At 47.3% G+C, this 25,360-nt stretch overlaps 1 protein-coding gene and 1 long non-coding RNA gene across 4 annotated transcripts in view; one reads left to right on the top strand and one right to left on the bottom strand.

Moving 5' to 3' along the window:
* The window catches only part of LOC143422636 (uncharacterized), a 134,988-nt gene that overhangs the window by 49,514 nt on the left and 60,114 nt on the right, over positions 1–25,360 (bottom strand). The window lies entirely within an intron of this gene.
* The window catches only part of LOC143422626 (follistatin-like), a 55,819-nt gene continuing 49,036 nt past the window's right edge, over positions 18,578–25,360 (top strand). Inside the window, exons 1-2 of one of the 3 annotated variants that reach the window (XM_076893417.1) lie at positions 18,578–18,687; positions 20,166–20,519. In XM_076893417.1, coding sequence (XP_076749532.1) covers positions 20,309–20,519 — 211 coding nt within the window. In that variant the 5' untranslated portion in view covers positions 18,578–18,687; positions 20,166–20,308. Of the gene's footprint in view, positions 18,688–18,974; positions 19,235–19,536; positions 20,520–25,360 lie in introns of those variants that run through there. The other 2 variants (XM_076893416.1, XM_076893418.1) reach the window with 2 other exon arrangements.

The following is a 25,360-nucleotide window of genomic DNA, read 5'->3' as shown; positions in this document are numbered from 1 at the left end:
CGTCGTATCGCGGATACGTAAATCGGTTTATACGCGGCAACCATACGGGGACACGTTCCTCGTGCAACGGAAAGCGTCCTCGAGCGCTACCACCTCGCTAGTCGTTGTCCGGAGATTTCGTCAATTTTTCGCCGAGCAAAAACTGGTTTGCCGCGCGAACCGATCTTTTCTCTTTGCAGCGATTTCGACTGGCCGACGCCGGCCGTTCCCTTGCGAATTTTCTGCCACCGAAAGGTGCTAGCGGTTGATGGATCGAATCTATGCCGTTTTCGATCCTTTCGCGTGATTATCTTTTACATCATCGAGTCTTACTTACATTCAAATAACAAGATTGCACACGGTATATCGATGTTCCCTTTTTTTACCGTTTTTTAACGTTCCTCCAAAAATGATTAATGTTTCATTGCCATCGTTGTTCGTATTAGTTAAAATACTAACAAATATGATTTCGAGAAAGATATCTTCTTCGATGCTTATGGTAATTATCCTATGACCCGAACATCCTCATTTCCACACACATCTTCTTATTACCAATTTCTGACGACTCAAGCTCTATATATATTCCACATACGTACCACAAAATTCTGCCAAAAAAAAGAAACAAAATACAGAATTACATATACAACAGCTTTAGAATAAAAACTTTCGATATTGGTTGGGCACGAGTCCAACGAGCGGCGCTCGTTCAATTTTCCTCGCGAGATACGCAGGCTCTCGGAGGGCCGCTGTCCGGCAGCGGGCATCTCACCCCGGGCCGTCCGATCGGAGCGTTCACCGGCGTAAAACGCGGCGAGGTGGGCATCGAAGCGTCGAGGAGAAAAACAAACAGCCCTTGCCGACGTTTCGAAGGCGAGCCTCGAGCCCGAGAGAGCCTCGAAGACGGTTTAGCTGCAACAGGAAGAAATCGAGGCGGCGTCGCCGGAGCGTCCGCGAAGTTCGAAGCAAAGGGCGCGGAGGGGCCCCAGCGGTGGATGGAGGACGCGAACGGCAGGGGCCGTGGACGGCCGCGAGAGAAACAGAAGGAAAAAAGGGAGGGAAACGGACGGGTGGAGAGAAGAACGAATCGGTTGGCCGAAGCGGGGCAGGTTACACGTGGACGCGAGATCGCCGCGTTCTAAGGGGAAGCAATCAAGGTCTGGTTGGCTACCTGGCGCGGGCACGGTTATAAAACACAGCCGTGCCGGTGACGTTTATCGCCGCCCTAAAGGTGAATTCACTCGGTGACTTCGCGACCGGACTCGAGGAACTCGCGCAGAGTCTAGACTGCTGGCAGACGTGGCAAAACGACGATATACAATACGCTCGGGCCCAACCGTGTTCTCCTCTGGCTCTCCCTCTCGCCCTTACCCCGTCTCTCTCTCTCTCTCTCTCCGTCTAAGGCCTGGGTACCGTGATTGGCTGCCTTTACACGAGAACGACCAGATACCATGCTACCAGCGGGCTCCTCACGGTCGGTGATGCTCTCGTGGAAGGGGTTAAACCGGACTGATAGTCCGGTTAGTTATCATGCGCCCGCGAATGTACGGATGTGTACATTGTCGTTCCCAATTTAATTGTCCCGGCCGACGCTTCGATCGTCGCAGAAGAATCACGTCGGACCGTTCTTCGTTTAACGGGTTAGGGTAAATTAATTTCTGCGTTTCCAGGACACGCTGTCGAATCTCTAATTTTGCTCACTTGGATGTAAAACGAGAAATATTCCGAGAATATTTCTATGCTAGATAGTATTCATTTGTCACAGTCAGCACTGTTTGTAGTAGTTCTGTTTTGAATTCGAAGAAATGATTAAATATGCTTTCAAAGAGTGCCGAAAGCGTTCGCGATTTCGATAATTTCCGATCTTAAACTAGAAGCGGATGGTCGTAGATATTTCGTCAGGCGAAGTTCGTTCGTAAACCCGTGCACTTAATGGACGGATATCTCTTCGATTTCCCATTCGCTTGTTCGAAGTTCGCGTTGATATCTCTTCCGCGGGATAATGTGCACACTTTTAACGCGGCTGCGATAATAAATAATTACCACCATCAATTTCGATCGGCGCGGAGAGAAAATTGCAAACGCAAGCGACGTCGTCGACATAAACGTCGACGAAATTGAAACGAACGGGGACACCGAAGTTTCTGAAATCGGCGCGGCGGTCAAGAACCGCTTGGTTGCAACTTAGCGTCGGGGATTTACAACACGGCCCGCGTGCCCGAGGAACTCTAAACGCGAGCCGTCCCATAAATCCACGGCCGGGAATCGTGTTAAACGATAGCATCGTCGCGGCGAACGAAATAATTCCGCGACGGACAAAGTTGCACGAGCCCTCATTATGTAAATCGACGCGCGACAAACCACGGGGAGAGATCCTCGCCCTCCCCGCCTCGTCACGGGACGCCCTTGACTCACATCGGACGGGGCGAGAGAGATCGGTTCGCGGGGGCTAATAGAAAAGGAGACAACGCGCGGGGGCATTGATTTTAAGCTAACGCGACGTTCGATCTGATACTGGAAATTACGAACCTTCGTTTTCGCATGCATAATGCATACCGCGCGACTGCCCGACGAGGGAAGGTGCTGGACGCAGGGGGCGCAAACGCAAGAGAAGAACCCGTGGAAGGCCAAGAATAAGGGGAATCCAGGTAAGAAGAAAAAGTATAGGCAGCAGTAACGAGCGAACTTCGTCGGCACTTTCCCGTTTCACTTTTCTTTTCTTCCCTTTGCGGTTCTCTTTGAATTTTTCTTCTTGCCCGCCGATTTATTGCACAGCCAATCAATGCATTCTTTCCGCCGTGCCACGGAAACGGTTACACGGTTGCACGTTCCTGGTTGCTGCGCTCTCTCGCCCGTGACACTTGCTGGCACGCTCGCATGTAAATGAGGGGGAAGGGGGGTCCGGAGAAGTTTGCAGGGGGATCGAAGTTGCGGATCGGGACCGGGGGACGGTTTTCGAGGGCACGTTTCAGGTCGCGCGGAGACCGATACATTATATATTAATCGTCGTACGAAAGTCCTCTGGTAGGGCTGTTACATCGGTCGCCGAACGTTAATGGCTGCCGGAGGAAAACTTTATAGGTTTCCAAGTGAGTTGTACGATCGCTGAGTCTTCTGGGGGATAAAAGAATGCAAAAAGACTTTCCTCTCTTCGATTCTTCTTCGCCGGACCCTTCTCGCTTGGAATTCTTACGCAATGTTGCATTTTGCTGCACGCTGCGGTTCAAGGTATGGGGTATTTACTTTGAAAATCATGGTGTATTAAAGCGTTCCTTCTCGAAGCACACGTAGGTGACTCGTAGAGATATACGCGAGATACGCAATTTACGAATTTTTACGAGCTTTGCGTTTACCCAACCGGTGTAAGTGAATCCTTTAGGGAGGGAAGTTATGTCGAATTATTTACAGTATTTCTGTTGCAACATTATTCGCACCACGCACGCGTGCAAAGTTATAAAATCTATATAAGAAACGTATAAATGTGTATTAGGCAGGAAACAGTTTAATAAAAACTAGAACAGCTGACACACGCCATTGACCAAACTCTGCTGTCGGACTTCCGTAATCGAGTTAACGATTATACCACAAGTTGTTCGGGTTTTCATTATCTCGCATAAATATTGAAGATGGAAGAACAAGAAACGTTCACGGTGTACAAAACTACATCTATGCAGCAGCAGCAACCAGCAACTTTTTGCCGATGTTCCACGGCAGAGCTCGAAAAAGTCGCTACTTGTTGCCGAACGTTTCTTCGAGTTTCTTCCTGTGCCTGCTGCCAACAATAAAACTCACCGCTTACTGCCTGTTACCATTTCAGCCGGCAACGATCAAAGACAAAATGTCGCTAGTAACGAACAAGAGACAGCAAGAAGTTCCTCATTGTGCTTCGATAGCAACTTCGTTTACGTTCTTCGAATAGCAAAGCAAGGACTTCGTATGCAGACGCACATCGTAAGAATTGGTGCAATTAATTCACGCGATAGATCTTTACCTTTCTATATATCCATCTCTTCAGTTTCTTCTGACACTTGTACGGCACCTTTACTGGTAATCTGTTCCATTGTCGCGTCAGATTTGTTCAACGAAAGCAAACGATCTCATATATCGACTTCTACGACAGAATGGTACCTTTCTCCTAACTTCTCTTTCAGAAAGGACAAGTAACGTTTAACGCGCAGGTTGGTCCCCGTTATCAACCCACCTCGAGCGTCCCTTAACTCCGATATGATATTCTCAGCGCGACGTACAATATCGCGTCCTCTCGCGCGGGGACGGGGGCCTAGGCACGGTGAAAAATTAAAACGGCATTCCGTGCCTTATAAAGAGTTCTGTTGTCTCGTTACGCGGGATGCACGAGAACGTGCATCGCGGATGCTGTTGGTGCACGTGTGCAACGTAAATCTCTTAACCTTACTGATGCGACCGTGTATAGAGGAAAGAGCGGAGAGCACCGCGCGGACATAAACTCAGGAATGGGAACAAACACGGCCGAGACAAGGTTCGTTCCAGCGAGAGCGAACTCGCAACATTGTTCGCGGGGCCGGAAATTATCGAGGAGCCGGGGCGATCATCGATGGAATCGGCCACCCCGGATGTACTCAAATATTTAGCGTCCGTTGACGCACGCGACGCGGATGTTGCACGCGGACCAGCCGCTTTCCGGGCCGAGAAAAATGGAACTGTTGCGCGGATCTTGTTGCTTTCTGCAACCTTTCCTCCGGTTTATCTTCACTCTCGGCGTACGCGCAGAGGAGAGTCGCAGTTTTACCTGGCCGCGCATATATTTGCAACTTTAACGGAAAGAGATATGCGTGCACATTAAAGAGTGACTTATACAGAAGTTACGGTATATTTATTGTAACCATGATCGCTGATAAGCGGTAAAGGTATTTGAATGCGCGTGCCTTCTTTATTGCCGCGTTCTACGTTACATTATTAATATCAGAAGTGCCGATAATTCACGTTGCTGCGAAATTTATTGCCCAAGTAATTTTTTATTTTATTGACGCGATATTGAAGTTTACTCTTCGACGCGGCTATCGCGCCGTCTCGAGTGGTAAATTTCTTTGAACCAAGCTAATTTCCATACTTACATTCTCTGCTGATATTCGGTTAATTATGGATATCCGCGAAAGCGTTTACTCGATTGCGGTGAGTAGTTTTGTTGATATCGAAACCGCTAGTGGATGCGAGCACGCGATTTATCGCCCCAGTTTTGAAGAAACAAACGTCGGCGAGAGATTTCGCGGTACCCGGCCGATGGGTTAAAAATATGCGGGTATCTTCACTTTTCAGAGCTTACGCAAGCATTTACATCACCCGGAGTCAACTTTGACGCGCGGAGTGTATGGTTACGCGAGTTGTTTTCGCGAACCGTCTCGACAAACAAGAATAGCGGAGGTGCGCTGGCGGAACGAAAAAAAGCACAGACAGTGGAACAATAAACGAATGAAGAATCGAAGGTGAACGCATTAATTCCCTTCGACGCTATCCAGCTCTGTGCACCCGGTAAATCCGGATGGCGGAAAGATTTAGACCGTTCCGCGGCGAACGTTCTAGTATTTTGCAGTGAATACCAAGAGCTCTCGGAAAAAAATGTTTTCCACCGTCTTTTTCAAGTCGAGAAAATAATCTCTCGCGATATAATTCAGTACCAGAGGTAAACAGTCATTCGCTCTCATATTTCAGCTAATTCAATGGCTTGATCTTTGGTGCTGCTGTTCTTCAAATTATGCGAAGCGTTAAATATCATTCACCCTTTGCAACAATTATACTCCGCCTTTGTAACAAATTACCATCCAACCAAACTGTTAAACGGAATCTCACCACGCGATCGTAGCTCAACCAAAATTCGGTTCGTTTTGTCGCGCGACGAAGAGCGGTTGAAAACGCGGAAGAGACGTGCAGAGGAGGCTTGGGTTGGGACGAGGGTGAAAGAGGGAAGTGTCGAATATAGTTATTCGATTCAGTCGGGCTGAAATGTTGTTCGCGCATATGGCTAGCCACGGTCCCCTCGGGGATCGCGTAATTACGCAACGCTGTTGCCGCCACGGTAGCATAATGTCCGCCCGGGGCTGCTCACGAGTCTCGGCACAGATTTGCCGATTATCCGCCGACAATTCCGCGTCCAGAGAGAGAGAGAGAGAGAGACAGAGAGAGAGAACGTCGGTCGTGTACTTGCATAAGTATATACCGGCGGGCGTATGTACACGGTCCGTCGAGAGTTCTTGTCGAAGGGGCAATCGAACGCGCCAAAATACGACGCGATCCGACAAGTTGCCGATCCCATTCGACACGCGTGGAATTAAAATTGATTCCACGGATGGCCCCCCTCCGCGTTCTACACGGAAGATGCTTTTTTTTATAACGCTGTTCACGAGATTTTTTGCTATTTTCTCGTCTTCTCATCCTGGCGGTGGTAACGCAAGCGGAAGGTACGTTTGGCGTATCCGTCGGCCATTTTAGCATTGCGATGAACGCGAAAGATGTTTCTTAATTTCAGTATCGCGACGTGATATTAACAAATATTTACGCTTATTCGTACCTCGTCTGTCTTTCTCGCTTGCTTTTAACCTTTCGTATCGAGGTATCTCTTCAAATTTTGCGCCTAGATTGTACAATTATGACAACGCAGAAGACAGATGTACCTATTGTTGTTCCACTGTTTCCTAGTGACAGTCTCTTGAACCACACAGAAAGAGTTCGAACAGATTTATTACATAATTGCTAGGCGATAACAATTGGAGAACAAGAATGATTTTCTTCGCGGCTGCCATTGTTCCTAAAAGCTCTCTGATTTACGAAATCCAGTGGAACAAGGGGTTAAATTATTGTTCTACTTGGTAGTTACTTTTTAGTATTTGTTGCTGTCTTGGCGAGAAATGAAAAAATGTCGTTCACTTCGACTCCGTTTAAACTCCAGCGATGCTCGATTGTAGGAGAGGCTGTCGGAGGAAGCGTACTCGCAGCGTTCACCAGGCCATCGGCTGCGCTGGCGTGGCACCTTCCTATTGCCACGGAGCGGATGAATGCCCGTATTTTTAATCGAAACTCAAAAGAGTCCCCGTGCGCCCCGCGAGGCTGCCACGGTGAAACGAGATATCGTTGAATTCAATCCGCGGCAAATACCACAGCTTTTCCCCTCCGTAGTAAAGACATTCGAAGGGCATTAAAATGCATCGGGCGCAATTGCTGCGCCGCTAGTGCGCCGTTCCCGGTCTTAGGCAACAAGAGTAAAGCGGAGATCGACGAGGAGAGCGTAGGAGCGTGGCGGAGGGCGAAAGAGGGAAAAGGGAGCGAGCAGGAGGAGGAGGAGGAGGAGGAGGAGGGCGAGGACGAAGGTGCAGCTGCAGCGTGCACACGCTCTCCTCCGACAGTTCGTGCAACGGCAATAAAGTCTAGGAAGTTGCCTAGGCCGGCGAGTCGGGCGTTCTTAGCGACCGCTTCCGGTGCACGCGGGCCCTGCTCGCTTCCGCGCCGGGGCACCGTGAGAGCCTACACGCTACGTGCCAAATCTGCTGGCCCCTCAAGGCCATCCACCCCACAGTCAACGACGTGTCTCGAGCTACTCCTTTCGCTCGTTTCCAATAATATTTTTCACTCCTCTCTGCAAGGTTACCATCACCGCGAACGCGCATCATCGATTCGTCGTTAAGTTCTTTCGTGCAGCTTTTAAGTGAGTAATTTCTTCTTTTTTTTTTTTCATCGTATAGTTAGTTATTCCGTTACTGCTGGCGCTTAGTACGAGCTTGAGACGTTCATTTGTCAAGTAAAATGGCGCTTGTCCGCTGTCTCCTCGATCCGTCCGTTCGGTAATCGTCGACCTATTCCCCCGCGGATATTTTCGGGGGAACGCAACGGAACAATTTCGAAGCCATCGCGCGGCTAACTATTTATATAGGTGATTTCGCGATGCGACAGAGAGAAATTGAAGTTCCGCGCTATTCTTGTTGCCGGTGCTTCTAAAACAAGAGTAAAGTCAGAGTCCTGCGATATTCGCGTCTTCCCGTTTACAGCAAAAATAGAACGAGACTAGCTTTCGATGCCTCGGCTCGCGCACCTTCTATGATATTAAATATGTCCTTGTAAATTCATATTTCGTATGTACCGGGTACGTGGAGGGAAGCATAATTATACGGCGGTTACGCGTATACGACGGAATAAATCTGTCACGAAGGTATAATCCATAGCCGCGCGGTAGCCTTGGGCGAGCAATTCAGTCCCAATGTTTAGAGTATGTAGTTCTTTGACGATCCATCCTTTCAACGGTGCTTTTTCCATCGAGTAATCATAATAATCCTCGAATCATACGTAAGCCTTGAAAGGTAGGTGCCAATCTCTCCGCGACCACAGCAACGCATTCTGCGGTTTCTCTGCGATCGAGTGTTTCATTTTTTTTTTTTATTCCTACCAATTACAGCTGTCCGTTTCGAATAACGACCGTTGTTATTTTTACGACCAAGTTTGATGCCACTTCGCGGAGGGCGCAGCTGATTTTTCGCGCCGAGATTGTGCGATGAAACTCGATTCGAGAGAGAGGGACGCGAAGCTTACAAAAATTTTGGACGAATATAAGAATAAACGAAGATTTTATACATCGATAGGATAAATATGTCTTTTAACGTGTAATTCGACACGGGAAAATTGCTATAAGCAACTTTTCTGTCTTTCTATTTGTTCGATTTAATTCAAATTTGAGAGAGCTTGCAAAGGCTTTAATCGATGGCGTTTACAACCCCTACGGAACATCAGAGAGATCTAGATCAGTCAAATAACTTATTACATTCGAGATAAAGTGACGTAGAGTTAATTTTCTAACACGTTCCTCTCGTTTTATTAGATTTGAAATATCTCCTCGAATGTCAGATAAAAATTATAGGTTTCTCCAACGAACAATTCTTTTTAAACGCTTTTTAATTAATACAAATTGTATACCGCGTGTAATGAACTTAAAATAAGTTGACACAAGTACCAATCACGTATGATGAATGAGATTATAATTAGAAAGTACGAATAAAAATCGATGTTACTTCGGATACTCGTTTCCTCGCGTCAAATTAATCGCATTCATGCCGCTTCGATCGAATAACTTGATTAATCTCCTACGTACGAATAGAACGGTGAATAGTGAAATCGAACGAACATAAATAATTCAACGTACTTTCCTCTGGTTCAATTTTAAGCAATGGTATCGCGGCCGTGTTGCCTTAAATGGTCGCCTTTATCCTCGAAAATCAATTTCACCCTGAATACCTCGCTCTATGGTTTCTCCTGCGGACGACGCCCAAATCGTCGCGAGGCCGTTTCGTCGGTCTGTCTCCCCGTTCTGTCAAGTTTTTCCAGTTTCGCACGGATTGACAGAGACCGACCTGCTACCATATAGAGCATCCGGCCAGACACAGTGGCAGAGGCATGAATGGAGCGCTGTTCGGCTGTCGCATCGGCTCCCGAGAATTCTCTCGATCGACGTCAGAAAATCGCAAGAACGCGACAGGGAAATTCAACAAGCTGTGTTTAATTGCCTTGGCGAACGTTTCACAGATTTAGAAAAAAAATGAATAGAATAATCTGTGAAACGTTCAAACGAAAAGATCATTCGAAAGATCAAGCGAAAGATCATTCGATTCCAGCCGGTGTTCCTCGCGTTTCACAATTGCGTGTCGTCTGCCACTTCTCGATTTAGTTGTTTACGGACGGGGAAAACGCGAAATTCGAATTAACACTTGAAGAATTTTATGGCAATTTACATGTCGTAAACCGAATGGAACATCAAATTTGAAACAGGAATCACGGAATGTCAAGCCGGTTTCTTCTGTTAACACAGGTATACCTGCGATGCACCAAGGAATTTAAAAAGTAAGAAAAGATACGCGCCGAAAGATTGTTGCAGTTCTATGATACTTTCTATTAAACGAGACGGATTTGAACGCGCAAAAAAATCACACTCGACTATCGACATCGATATCTATCCAAGCAATCGTAGAAATAAAAAAAGTGGCTTACTTCGAACGGAAATGTCGTTTCGAAAAACAATTTCCACCGCGCACGAACTCGTTCCATTAGCAGGCATCGGCTCGCGAAATGGCAAAGGCGTCGCGCGTTCAAGGATCAAATGATGCCCAACCCTGGCTCGCGGTCTATCTTCATCGCTTCCTCCCCTCGCGAGCCGCTCTTCCCTCTCGCTCGTTCTTACTTACGTTTGTCTGTCTCTCGGATTCCGTCGGCGGACAGTGAATCACGTCCATTGACTGGACGCTGGCTGGCCAGACGGACCGGGCCCGACCATATACAGACTAGATTCACTCGCGTGGTGGTTCTCGCGCGAGCGGGAAGTCGATGCTCTCTGTGCACCGCGAACGGTGGAAAAGGGAGAGACGGGACACGGTCAGAGCGAGAGGAGGCTGCCGCATAGACTCTCTTCACTCTGGCCACTTCCTGTCCCAGCGTCAACCGACGCCATTTGCGCGGCATAATGGTCCGGTCGATCGTACAGGTGTTCGATCATACGGACGCTGCCGTTTTCCATTTCGTTTTTCGCTTCGCCTTAATAACAGCTACACCGTCCCACCACCCCTTTCTCCCTTCGCCAGCCCTCGTTCCTCGAGTTAATGATACGGACCGAGGACCAATTAGAGGGTCGCGCGTATTGAAATGACTTTATTGCTCCACCGTCGAGCGGGACGGTTTTCGGTGCCGTCCAGTCGCCTCTTGTCGTCGCTGGATTTCGCTAGGACGCTGGCAGGAAGTTTCGTTACGATAATGCATGGTAAGTAGGTACTGGTCGACGAACAAATGAGAGAGCGAATCGTTTAAATGGACGCTGCTCTTCGCGGCAGTGATTCGAAAGGGGTGATTAGTGGGCTGGGCTGATGAGTAAGTTTCTCTGATACTCCACTGGGAGTCGTCGTGCCCTTTTTCTTCCTCGTTTTTACGCGGGCATTTAAGTAGACAGCGCTGTCCTCGTTTTTTGTTTCCGTAACAGTGGATACTAGAGTCCGTGACGATTAAAACGGCATGGCTGCGCGTCGTTTAAAGGATACGTGTACACGTGTTTGAGAATTATCTGTAATTCGATCCGTGTCATTTGTAATACACGATTAACTGTGTTTCTGTTCTATGCGTGCACGGGGTGTTCGTGTTTTAATTCCCGTGTCCCTCGTAGCTGGGTACTTGAGCGCATTTACTTGGAGTCATTTGCGGAATGACGGGTGGGATTCAAGTTTTTACGGAGTCGCGGGGAATTAATGTTCATTGGAAGGCAAGGCGGAGATGTAATTAAAGAAATTCGGGATAGAAACAGCGTTAGAGTTAATGTAGCGTTCAGGCAAAAGTTTCTTAATACCGATTTCTAGAACATTTATTGCAAACATACTTTACTTACAATTCTCGGTAGCTTTTAAACGCGCAGCTCGTCCTACCTTGCGCACGCTTGATACTTTTTAAACAATTCCCCGGATGCCCTTCGATGCACGAAACGAACGGGCGAAAAATGATCAAAAGATAGCTCATACGTCATAAAATTGGAATACCAAAGTATTCCAATCTGCTCGTTGGAGGATTGTAAAATTTAACGATCCATCGATCGTGACCGACGAAATTATACCGCGGGTTATGGTTCTCGTTCACCCTTCGATACTTAAGGTCCACTTTTGGTTTCAACCAACGGGAAAGAAAAAAGAAAACAGAAACGAAGAAGGAGTCAAGCACGATGGGAATCGCAGAAACATCGGTGTTCGAGAGATCAAACGATACACCCGAGCGGCGTAACACTTTCTCCCGTTTCTAAGAAACGGGCGATAAAAGAAGATGGCGGTTGGCGCGCGATCCGCGGCGGGTACGAGGGCTCGAATAATTGGAGAATCGAGCTACCAGGGAGGATAAGAGTCATGAAAGGGGACGATCGTTCGCGTAATTCGAACCTACGTTCTGCTTGGCTCTCGTGGCACTGATCGATGCAACCGTGATATACAGGATGCGGCGAAAATTGTGCCGCAGCCGGGATCAAGGCGACGCCTTTTGATCCGCGTACGAGATTCCTGCGCATAATTTCGAAGAAGTATAGCCGGTTTTAACGCGATCGTGTATCGCGATATTTCTCTCTGCCTTTATCGATACATATTGATTCGAGGTACTCCCCTCACCCTTCCACCCCTAAATTCTGCCTTAACGTAGCATTCTATCGATACGTACAGGTATTAATCTGATACCGTGTTCTGTTTAATTCAACAATTTTCTATCGCTATCGAATTACACGTCACAGCTATGCTATTAATTTTAGAATAAATCGATTCGTTGCTTTCCATGATAAGTATTCGAAACGAGCGTCTTTACAGTAGAAGTCACAAAAAGTACTCTTTTCCTTTTCAGAACAGCAACCTCTGTTCAAGACGTCGTTTCTCTCTGCAGACAACCGCTCTATCGATAATACTTTCATTGAAATGTTCACTTTGAGAAAATTCATTCGTACAAGGACATACAACGGAAGCACAGAAACGGAAGTCGTATTAAAAATCTAGGGTGTACACGAGCGTTTCGAAATCGACGAACAAGAAACTCCATTAAACACCAAGCAGCATAAAGAAGAGTAGACTCCGAGAGGGCAGGAAGAGTTCGAAAGATCGCATAATTCACCACTCGATGGCCAGGAAACAGGACCAGCTGGACGCGCGAAGGTATCGTGGAAGCGAGAGAAACGATCCGTATTTTCATCGTCCGAGAGAGCTAACTGGCTTCATTGAAGCGTATCGGGATCGGTTGGCGTAAAAGCGAGGATGCACAAAGGAAAGAGAGGACCAGAACGAGGCTAGGCCGCTGCATCCGGTCGTACGGCTGACCTTGGCTTGTTCGCTCTATTCTTTAACGATCGACGGAGTGATCAACGAACGGGTTGGTTATTTAGATATTCGCCACCTGTACCGATTATACCGTGTCGTGAACCACATTTTTTTTCACCCACAGTTTTCTACCCCTTCAAACGGTTTTTATCCCTCAAAATGATAGGGCGCGGGGGTGGTAGCGGATGCTTCCGCCGCTCACGGTATTGAATTAACGTGGCTAATCGATAAATCGATTTGCTACCAGTTCCTTTTAGCATCGTGTGCAACAACAATGGTAATATTTGATAAAGTAAAACAGGCTGTTTATAGTTTCCATTAGATATTTAATTGTCGCAAGAATTTTTTGGCATTCAATGTTTAATTAAAATGCTTTGATAAAGTTATTCAATTCCAACAAGACTTCTGAGTAATTTGAAGTCTGTTGTTTTAACAGATTGAACAGTTTTACTATTTAATACTTTGTTTAAATCATTATGATGAAAGGAGAACGTACACTTTGCTGAAAACTGATATTGATTTAAGCGAACGAGGAAACATTGAAGCGTATAATTTTCTCGCTCCAACCGTGCGTTTCGCGTAAAACGCATTATATAATCGAGGAATCTGGTGAATTAAAAAGAGGGACCAGTCTAGACAGAAGATCTTAAAAGGAACGTTTGTTTTCCTCCGCGGCGACGAGTTCTTCTCGAGGAATGCGCGCGGTTAGTAGAAGAAGAAGGCGAAAAAAAGAACGAGAAGGGAAGGAAGAACGGAAGAGACGGGATCGTATTGAGATTTCTCGAGTTCCGCTATAAAAGACAGGTCGTCATGGAAGAAATTCGGTTCGACTCGCGAGAATTTCACGGTGCATTAAAATGATGGGTTCGTTCAACTGTGTATTTACTTTCCTTGGCAACTTTGTGACATGGTCCATGTTTTATGCCCACCTTTTATTTGTACGTTTCAACCGGGACGATACCCTGTTGAAAAGAAACGAATCCCGTCGCGGATTCAATCTTTTGTCACGAGATCGTTTCTTGGATACCAGTCTTAAAGGTGATTCTCGAATTTTTACGACGATCAGACTTCACTTAGCGCGCGAGACCGTATACAAGTTTTTAGTTTCGTGCGAATTAATTAGATTTTTTAACAAACAAGCACTCTTCTCCCAAACGATATTATTTTATAATAAATAAACGCATATTTCGATATTTAATACACAAATGTAATTACTTCTTAAAACAGAGAAAGCGTAAGAATTTTCCAAAAACAAATATCCCAGCAAAGTACAGTTCTTAAATAAACCGTGTACACCCCCTTCTACCGATCGCTCACACGTACGAAATTAATTACGGCACGGTATTAACACCATTAAATATCTGGATCAAAGTTAACGTACCACGGTCCAACTAGCGCGCACAGCCAATCAATCCAGAAAGTTTCTGCACAATTTCCACCTCGTCGCCGAACAAGACCGCCCCAGTAACACATTCCCCGAATTCCATCGTAACCCTTCGCCCATTCAATCCAGCTCTTTCACTCGTCAACCTCTCGATTCACCGCGAGATCCCATTCGCCTCCATTTTGGTCAAAGAAACCACCACCAGGTCCGCCGCCCCTTTTCACTTTCTTTTCCCCAACATTATCCAACGAAGTGCATCATCAAGACGGTGGCAAGAAGCACGGTAGGAAAAAGGAAACAGATGACGGAAGGACTGACGGAAGGAAGGAAGGAAGGAAGGAAGGAAGGAAGGGTGCAGGTCCTCCTGGTGGGGGTTCTGGTTGTACCGTTTGAAGGGGATGCGCTGCAAGAAGCGCGTGGTAGGTCCGGCTGCAAAGGTATCGTCACGTGGCCAAGGGGGCGGCACCGTTTTCTCGTGGCCGCCCGGTATAAAAGAGAGACGTAGCACCGGTGCATCCACCAATTACTATTGCACTTTGCCACCGGGACGGAGGCAAGGTCGCCGCTCTGCGCGACCCTCTATCGAATCGAAAATCGTCGTCCGGCGTCGTCGTGCCTGTGTCACGCTGTCCGTTCCGATATCCCAGCAAAACCGCGCTCCATGGACTAAGCCCACCTTCGCGTCCACCTTCACGCTCGTCGTCCCTTAAAAAGATAACCAGCCACGGTGACCGGTGATCGTGACGTACGTTGCTACCATATTTATTTATCTTAATACACGGAAGACGTACAGTGCGAAGCGAGACCAAAGGCTAGAACGAATGCACGCGTCGTCTTTCGTCGTCATCCGTCGTCGTTGCACGCGTGGCGAGGTCCTGGCGATATTGCAAATAACCGCGAAACGGATCACTCGATTCTCGAAGGACCTCGCTCGTCCTGTCTGCCTGAAATTATTCCGTATTCTCGTACTCGCGCAGCGGCCGGTTTGCCGGTTTCGAGAGTGCTCGGCAAGCGTTAACCCTTCGTTGGAAAGGGCGACACGACCGGGGGGATGACTCTCCGCTGCCTTGGTCCTTGTAGCTCATCCGTTTGCTGTGTCGCGCTCCCGGTGCGTTTTCATTCGTTGCTTTTACGCAGTGGTTTAGCTGGTAGTTGGTTCTCGTTTAGTTTGTTCGAGAGAGAGAGAGAGAGAGAGAGAGAGAGAGAGAGAGAGAGAGAGAGAGAGAGAGAGAGAGAGAGAGAGTAGAGGACTGTATGTGCGTTGGTCGAGTTATTTTCTTTTTTTTTTTGTAGGGGGGTTGTAGAGGGAATTATTGTTGGCTCGATGAGAATGCTTGTTTAAGTTTATTTCCACATCAAATGGAAAAACTTGTTCTTGTTTTTTAATATCCTTTTCTAGAGGACTTCGTTTATCGTTTTCGTTATATTCATTTTGGATTGGAGAAAACAATTGTTTAATTCAGAAGAAGTTGGAAGACTGGCTTCTCTTAACACTTTTTTTTTGGGTGGTATCACCAGTGAAGTGATAGAACGTTCTATTCTTTGTAGAAAACTGTGGCAAGTAAAAAGAATTGTGAGATCATTTGTGCCGCGTCTCAGAAACACTTATCGATATTATAAAAAGGTGAATACTAAGAAAGTAAAATTTAGATTCCATTTCTTCTCTTACTTCGTTTTCCTCGTACTCGTCGCTTCTAAAGTGGTACATTCGTACTCCCGTTCTTTCAGATTTCAGTTCCCTCGTTAAAAGAAATTATCCACAAGCAATCGAATTGAAAATTGCTTACAGCTATTTACATGCACGAAAGAGATCTATTTTCGACTAGCGGTTCGTTGCAAGAATTTCCAAATACATTTCGAATGCAGTCAGTTCTATAAAAATTCGATCGTTGCATCTTCCTCGGAGCGACGTGACGTTTAAAAGAATTTTCGGAACAGTGATTCGATCGACGAGCATCGCGAGCAAAACAACCGGACAATGGCGATCATAAATTCGAGGAGAGATGCAAAGAGAAACGGAGGAGGAATGTTGCGACTCGTTGATATCGGCGTAGACGGAGAAGTGGTTGGACGTAAAATCGACGGGGCTAAGACGGCCGCTAAAACTGGACGAACCGTAAGGGACGAGGCGCGGCCGAAAAGTTCTCGACACGCTCGCGCGCGATTTTTCAACGCTGCGTCGGGATTCTATCGCGCACTATAAAAGTAATCCACCGGGTAAAAATAGTAACGACCGTCATTAAACCGTTACACGGGACGAAGAAACAAGAATGGACCCATTCAGCGAGACGGAAAACAAAAAAAAAAAAAAAAAAAAAAGAAAACGCGAAACCGTGGCGAGTGAAAGTAGAAACGTGGTTTCCACCGTCGACTCCATCGTTTCTTGGCTATGACTGTTAACATTCGCGGGTAAAAAGGATTCACGAGGGGCTGGGAGGTTCGAATGGCATCGAAGATCGAGTGGAAGACGATTCTTTGCCCGGGAAATTAGTTCACAGTACGTATAGTCGCAATTATATTTCTTCGAAACAAATTTTCTTACTCATCGAATCGAATATCGTATGAAAACGTTGGAGGAATCGTGTCGGATGGTCGCAATTGATCCCTAACCACCTGTAGCTTTTCGTAAACGCGATACGTTACGCAAAAATGAAGGAGAGTAAAGTTTAAAACGGTAAATGTGAAATTAAAAGAGGTCTGTGGGGAAAACGAAAAAAATCTTCAAAAATTCTGAACATTTTGATAAAAGTATCTATCGCGTGGAATGATTTCCCGTTGCACTGTCGGACGTCAGCCTCGACGGGGTCCGCGCGAGAAGAATCCGAAAAATCCGTCATCGGTGAAACGAGAGTTAACGACCCTCGACTGTGGAACAAAGAAGAAACCTCTCCTGGCCACATTTCTTTCCCTGTTGCCCGGCTGGCCGGCGAGGAGGAGGCCTTACACAATTTATGCATCCGAAACAAACAGAAACGCGGCTGTACTATAAATATCGTGGAACGGGCAAAAAATATCTGGACGCGCGTAAGGGGCCCTCGATCCTCTCCGTCCGACCGGCGGAATCGAATCTCGCGCGCGGCGTGTGCACGGCGCTCCTCCCCGTGGCGTCCAGAAACGAATACCGGAAGTAAACCGCGGCTGTGGGAGGGGCGCGCCGCGGTGCCCGACAAAGGGGCGCGCATCGCGTTCGCAAAAAAAAAAAAGAGAGTAAAAACGGGAATACGAAAAAGCGAGCGTGTCGCGGAAAGGGGGGAAGAAGCTGCGCGACGGAGAGGAAGAGACAGGAGAAGCGGAAGAACCGAGGACGGAGAGAAGAAAGGAAGAAGAAGGGGGACCGAAGCAGAACGAAACGGAGGAAGAGAAAGAGAGACAGGAGTGAAAAGGCCAACGCGCGGTAAAAAAGAAGACGAGCGAGAGAGAGAAAGAGAAAGAGGGAGGACGAGGGTGAAACCCTAAGATAACGAGAAGAAGAAAAGAGGAGAGAAGATTTCGGAAGAGTTTCTGCGCGCCGCTGGAGCGAAAGAGGAGGAAGGCGAACGGAAGAAAAAGAAGAAAAGAGGAAAGAAAGATTTCAGGAGAACACACGAAGGGAAGAAGAGGGAAAGCGTAGGAGGAGCGGCGCAGGGAGAGCGGAGAAAAGAACGCGTTGGGTGCACGAGGAGGAAGGAAGAAAGGTTGTTCGTAGAAGGGTGGCGGGAGGAGGTGGGAGGAGGGGGGTGGTGTGCGGTGGCGGAGGGTGGCGGTGGGTGAAGGGCAGGAGGACGCGATAAGTACGAGGAGAAGGAGAAAAGAAGGAAGAGGAGTAGGAGGTGGGCAGAGGAGAAGGAGTAGTAGTAGAAGGAAGGTGGTGGAGACGGAGACGGAGACGAGCATGCATGCATGCATGCATGAGAGACAGGCTGGCGGACAAACAGGCAGGCGTATACAGGCGGACATAGAGGAGGCCAGCCAGGCAAAGGCATACAGGCAGATAGGCGAGAGGAGCCCGCGTTGCCTCTGCCTCTGCCGCAGCCGCAGCCGCGATCGCGCGCTCCAAGAAGGGAAGTGGGGACAGCATAACAGAGCGCGGCCGCGTGTGCAGACCGCTTTTGCAGAGCTTCGCTCGGCACACGGGGAAACGTTCCGCCTTGTACCGCGGCTGCTGGCCGCTGCTGCTGCTGCTGCCTGCTTCTGCTGGCCGCTGCTGCTGCTGCTGCTGCTGCTGCTGCTGCTGCCTGCCGACTGTCTACTGTCGACTGCTACTCTCAGTCTGCCGGGCGGCCTCGTGCGCGCTTGGTTATCCATACGACGAATTCGCGCGCCACAGAGAGAAAACTACCCGCGGCCGCTCCGTTCAGCGCGCGGCGGGACGATCGCGAGAGTCGGACGGACCGGACGAGCGAAACGAAAGAAGCGGTCCGTCGTAGCTCGTCCGTGGTCGAAACCGCAGGTCTATCTCGGCAGGGAAATCGTGCGGGAGCTGGTCACTCCTCGCCGGGCGATCGAGAGGGATCCGTGAGTAAGGCAGGTCGAGGTGCCGCGGCCGTTGGTCGCGCGAGCGCGCGCGCGCGCGCCCGCACGCGATACGTTTCCATAGGTCCACGTGTCCGGCCGCGGTATAATATATCGCGAATCGAAAAACTTCGTCGCTGGTCGGACGTGGGAAGAGAAATTGGGGAAGAACGAGAAGGAGGAGAAGGAGGTGGAGGAGGAGGAGGAGGAGGAGGAGGAGGAGGCGGAGGAGGTGGTGGTGGAGGAGGAGGATGGTAACGGGCGCGGGTGGTGCACCGTGGTGACGTGTCTGGGCTCGATGATGGGACGATCCTCGGCGAACGGCGAGCGGCGAACGCGCGGCGATTGAAGAAGAAACGGAGACGACACGGGTGACAGGACGCTCGGTGTGCTCCGGGCACTGGTGGAACGCTCGCCGGAACGAAACGGAACGGAAACACGTCGCTCTTCTACAGGTGTTTCGAATCGATTGCCCGGCTTCAACCGGGCCTCCCTTCCCCCTGTCGCGTCGCTCGCGCCGCGGCTCTCCTCGTGGACGGTGTGATGTTCAGTGAGTTTCCTTCGCCGGACACGTGATTCGCTGCTCTGGACGGGCCCTGTCTCTCGCTCGTCTGCATCAGCCTGGCCAGTTTCTCCTCGGACTCGCGTTCACCGGACGTGAAATTTCACGTGGGACTCGTTCGATGTATATCCAGCCGCGAGGACTACCGATCCATCGTTGATCATCGCGGAGTGTCACCGTTGTTGTCGCGCGCGCGTTTTTATCCATCGCGAAATCGAATAGATCGGGTCCCCTCTGTTTTTCGCCTGCTCGTTTCTCGTACACGTTGCCCGTCGAAAGGGAAAGTATTGGTGAATTTGCTCCGGCGGTCTGAATCGGAGATCGTGCGGGATCTCGATGATCGTTGACAGGCGGACAGTGCGTCGTGTCGCAGATACGTGAGACTTTCTCGCGGAAATGCGAGCGATATTCTTCGCGTGCGATCACGCGTGGCACGTATAGTTGCGTGACACCGATTCCGCAGCACTGTCGGGCGTAGAATCGGCCCCGTCACCGGCACCCTAACCGAATTTCTCAGGTGGCATGCATAGGCAGATGGGACGATACGTGAAACGATAAAAAAGGAAAACGAGAAGCGAAGAGAGCGGAAGAAATAAGAGAGAAAGGGGGAGAGAGAGTGAGAGAGGGAGAGAGAGAGAGAGTGGGAGAGAGAGAGAGAGAGAGAGAGAGAGAGAGAGAGAGAGAGAGAGAGAGAGAAGGAACCTTCCGTCAGGGTTCGAAAGTCGAGTTCTCAGTTTGGTGGTCGATTCGCGGGTACGCATACGTCTCGAGTCACACGTCTCTACGTCTACGTAATATATAAATACGTGCCGCGTAGACGTAGGAGTTAGAGCGGCCTGGTCGGCTCGGTTCGAAAGGAGCCGGGCACACGCGTCTCTCGTGGCTGGGGATCGGCGAGTAAAGCGATCGAACGTTTCAGCGAAACGGTGTGTTAAATGACGAGGTGGCCGACGAGAAGGTGGTGGTGGCGGCCCGATACGTGGCTTTAAACGTTCCGGACGACGATACGGGGGAAAAACACGGTCGCCACCGCACGGAGTAGAAGAGACAGCGGCGTGGCAGATGAGATGTGAAGCACGAGGACTACGCGGCGTGGAGCTGGCGGGAGCGAAGAAGGCGGAAGTCGTGAAGAAGCCGAAGCTGCCGAAGGCGGGCACCTGGCGGGGGCCGCCTGAGATGACGACCCTGCGACGGGGTATCGCGGCACCCCGATACAACACCTACGTCCTGGTTTCGCTGATAGGACTCTTGCTCCAAACTCAGTCCGCGACGGGTAAGTGCAATTTCCTATTTCTTTTCCAAGCAATTTTCCTTATTGTTTAACTCCACTGTTATTCACAGCGGAGTAAGCAGTGAAGATGGTATAATCATGTGGATGGAAAGATTTAAGGGTGGCATGCTTGGTTGTTAGGTGGATTTTAGAAGCCGTCGAGTGGTTCTCTGATAAATTGAGATTAAATGATTGTGTATATAGCATTTTGCCAGTTTCTTAATTTTCTTGAAAACTTGATATCACTAGATTATAATAAATATTATTTTTATTCTTTTATCGCATCTATAGAAGTTGAATAATATATTGCAAAGGTTAAATAACTTTCGACAAAATTCATAGCGATACTTTAGGTACATGAAATACATCTGGAAATTGATGGAAATGATTCCGAAGAAGCAAAATTTAAATTCGAATAAAGTTCTTAATACACAAAGCTAATATCTATACATATTTGCAAGATTTGCGTTAATTTTCACCTCTTATTTTATACGATATCGAATGTACGAGGAACAATTTTATTGCATTTATATTTTAGCGTGGACCAACTTCTTTTTCCATAAGCAATGATGTACAATCTAATATATAAATAATATTGCCAAAACACGCAACAATCTATTGGCATTTTCATAAAACGATGCACTTTATCCTTTCGAAGCATTCATTTTTTCACCGCTATTTCGACGTCCACTTTAACACTGATTAATTTGCGCGCGACTAGTTTAAGGATTTAATTTTATGACTAATTACCGGGAGACGTCTACAAATATTCCGTCTAAGCCTCTTGTGCAATGCAAATCTTAGTATATGATAATTAATTTACAAAAAGAGGAAACTATTTGTCACAGAATACCTAATAGAATAGTTCCCCAACAGTTTTATCTTGTTTTCGTAATCGTCGATGAATTAATCATAATTGGCGATGGTCGTTAGCTTTTCTATTTATCTAGAAATAAAATTAATCGTTTATGGATGTTCTACGAAGAATGTACGGTGTACGATTAAGAAATCGACTAATTGTTTTAAATCAAATTGGATGCTGATCGTACGCTGAATCCATAAAGGCAGACGTGGATATTGGTTATTTTCGAAGATGCTAGTTCTTCGAAATCGAACGATTTGTATCTTGTCAGAACACGGATAGAATAAAAAGCCCAGGTATGCGGGAAGAGATAAGGTTATTAATTTGGGCCATTACATAATCTGAATGTTCTAAAATTAGTGGCACTCGAAAATACTTTTATTTGATTCCGCAGCCGCGGAATTCATATATATTCGCAAGCGAGCTAATCTACTTTTAAAATTAACGCAAGCCGATTAATTCGACAGTCTCGCATCGTATCGTATCGAAATCTCATTTACTTTTTGCAGAAATTTGCAGTGCTTTCGCGAGCGGTAAGAAAACGATTATGGGAGATTGCTCGTTGAAGTTTTTCGGCCGCGTGAGATTTTTGTACAAAGTTTAGCCGAAAACGCGCCGTTTGAAATTAACAACCCGAGGACGTCCATGGGGAACATCGGCTCTGATTAATCGATAAAAATCAACGTCCGAAATTGCTCGGCTCGGGTGTGTTAAAATTCAGCCGCTCGGTGCCATAAAGATGTCGCGGTGTTTCGAAAAAGTAGACCATTTTACGCGTTGTATACTTATACCTTTCATTTTTGGACGCGAGAGGCCTTAATTATTGGAGTTTTACCTTAATAATAATTATCGTATACCGCGCGGGAGCCGCAACAAAATACCGTTCTGATTAAATACATGTACGTACACACGATATTAAAAACACCGTGCCCTACGTTTTTTACGTCCCTTAAATTCGCTATTAATTACGGACAGCTATCGATATCCTCAATAAACGTCACATAACAATCACGTATATTTATTGGCAATACTTTGAGCCACTTTAAGCGGCGCGGTTTTAACAGCTCGCGTGTACGCCGCGCAAATTTATGCACGCGGAACACGTATCAGGATTATTAATCACCGTGTTTTTTGCAATTACCATCGAGACTATTTGCCACTTGCGTTTTTCGTATTGCGCGCGGTTATCGGCCGGCACGTTCCTTCAATTATTTTCGCAAAAATCTTAATGCCCGGGAATCGGACGCGTCGCTCAATTTATTGTCGACAGACCTGGAAAAAAAGTTGCGAAACGTTTTTAACGAGAGCAAAAAATACCCCGTCACAGCCTTGAGGATAGGCAGGACACGTTCGTATTATTTTTCCATCGATCCTGTCTCGTTTCTCTATTCCCCTTTGCCGGTGGGTAATGCGAATGCATTTCGGCAAAACTCACTCGACGCTGTAATTTCTACTAAATCTAGTGATTTTCCGTGATTTTCGAAATATTTCATTGCTCTGCTCAGTGTGCAATGTACTACTGTACAGACTTTAACACCACTCAATAACCAATAACCAACGGATAGAATATTAATCCAACAGAATAATAGAATACGAATCCAACAGAGACACTCGAGATTCTCTCGCAGAAGTAGACGCGCGTGAAATTCATTCGTTTCTCAGATTTCTGTATCGCAGTAGGACTCGTTCGCATCTAATAAGTCCGTCAAGGCGACGTCGTTGCTCGGCGGATACGATTTTTATCGCGGGGACCCAATTTACCAACAGGGCTGGCAGGCTCGCGCAATTTTTCCGCCTAATCGAACCATTGGTAATCACCGGGTACGTAGCAGCGCGTCAGAGATCGATCCGGTTTATCGATTCGCCGTCCCATTCGTCGCAATCCATTAGCTAACGCTTTATGCTCACGACAATGGTCAATGTCTAACCGACAATCGTCGTTGACGTAACCCCCGGGACAAGGTGTGTTTCGAGCCGCGCTGCAATTCACGTTACGCAAACAACGGGGACAATCGATCAATTGAACTGTTTATTTATCGCGTTTAGAAACGAACTGTGTCACGTCGTCGTGCTCGGGGATAGGCGGACGGCTGGGGAACGCGCGCATCGATTCGCCTCGAACGCGTCGCCCGTTCCGAATTAATTCAATCGTTCCGCGGGGTTTCCGCTTAAAACGTAACAGGTAGAAGAGGTTACTTATTTTCGTACGAGTCGTTTATTTTAGCTACTTCCCGCCGTCCGGTTACGAAGAACTTTCGCGGGAAGTTTCGTTGAATATTTATGCGAACGCGTTACGCTGTAAAGCGAGCCGGCGCTCGCGTGGAATTACGCGCGCCGTATTTGTTGATTACTATCTTAAACAAACGGGACCGCTCGCTTTTTTTTTCGACGTATCCCCGCGTTTTTTAACAATTCAAAGAAACGCCCGCCTGTCTAACTGTAATTTTCGTTCGTTTGTTATGTCTGGGCCTTGCGTCTCGTCGACGTTGAACAACTTCTCGATACAACGCATTACGTATACGATTAATTGTAACTCGTAAGTTATCGCGAGTTGAGAAGCTTTTCTGATTGATACGCTCTTGAGAAATTGTAGCTACTGTAATACGTTCGAATTTTAGCAGCACGTGAAATTTGAAAAGAGGAATCAGTGGAGATCAGAATTTTTCGTTAAGACTGCGATATCTAAATGGTTCAGCTTCCAGATAATAGGGAGTGTAGATGCTCTGTCAAATTGTTAGCCACGTAACCCAGTCGAAGCCCCATCGCGAAAGCGTTAAATGTTTTTACCTCGCTGCAAGCCGCATGGCCAGTGTTCTCGTTCTATTATTGTCTACTTTGCACGTAATTTAAAACGGTCACTAAACTTCCAACTGTCGCGCATTACGAGATCGTGGTCTTTACGCGTGAGAGAAATCGTGCCCATCTTCTGTTCCTCGTCTCTTCTCTTCTTTTTCTTTTTTTTTTTTCGTTTTCGAACCCGACTTACGACTACGAGTCGCTGAAGTCTCGAGGCTGCCCGCTCTATCCGGTTAACAATAACTCGAGGAGTGCACACGATGGGCATAGTTGGCGGCAATGGTACGGGGGAATGCGCGAATAAGTTAGGAATTGTCATAATTGAAAAGGACGCCTTGGCGAGCCGACTGTACTAAACAATTTGTTCTTACCGTGGCGTGGCATGAAAATCGTGACCCCGTTTTGGAAAGTTGGTCGAACGGTCTTTTCGCGAGTGCGTTCCTCTGTGATTCGCGAACGATGGATTTTTTTCAATTTGCTGAAATTGTTACCAAAGTATCGAAACCGATTTAAGAATCGATGCGAAATAAGTCTATAACGAATAATAAAAATGATAGACATCAGATACTAATAATAATAGAATGTATAATGTGGAATTTGTGCTTTAGGATAGTTAAGATTGATGAATAATTAAGAAAAAGTACAGCGTGTGCATAGTGAAAATATTGCCGTACCATATGCGCGACTATGTCTTCGAACTGACATTTTCTTCACGTCTTAATAAAATGTTGATAAATTGTTTATTGCACAACTGGCCTCAATTAGTGGAGTACCGTAATTATTCTTCGGCTGGTTTTTCTCTTCCAACGAGGATAGTTCTTCCAACGAGGGCGATTAGCTCATAGCCAATGATAGCTCGTGAAATCGAACTTAATCATCTAACGCAATTAATTGGATTTGATTCGACAGTGCTTAATAGATCGTGTAATTCGATGCAGCGCTTACGTCATCGCGGTTAACCCCATTTTTCTCCGCTGCAAGAAGACGCGAGCATTTTTACCCGCTTGTGCATGTACCCCGTAAAAAAAGAATCTATAAAACCGCTTTTGCTTATTTTACGTCTCCGTACTCTCTCCTTCGACCCGCGTTTCCGAGAGCTTCGTTTAGTGTTCTATATTTTTGGCTTCGCAAATAAAAGGAAGCTGCATCGCGTCGCTGGAAATTGTTCGAAGAAAGCTACGGGGTT

Source organism: Xylocopa sonorina, chromosome 4 (genome assembly GCF_050948175.1).
Source record: "Xylocopa sonorina isolate GNS202 chromosome 4, iyXylSono1_principal, whole genome shotgun sequence".
Classification (NCBI taxonomy): domain Eukaryota; kingdom Metazoa; phylum Arthropoda; class Insecta; order Hymenoptera; family Apidae; genus Xylocopa; species Xylocopa sonorina.
Note: the sequence above shows the minus strand (reverse complement) of the source record. Positions and strands in the feature narration are given on the sequence as shown.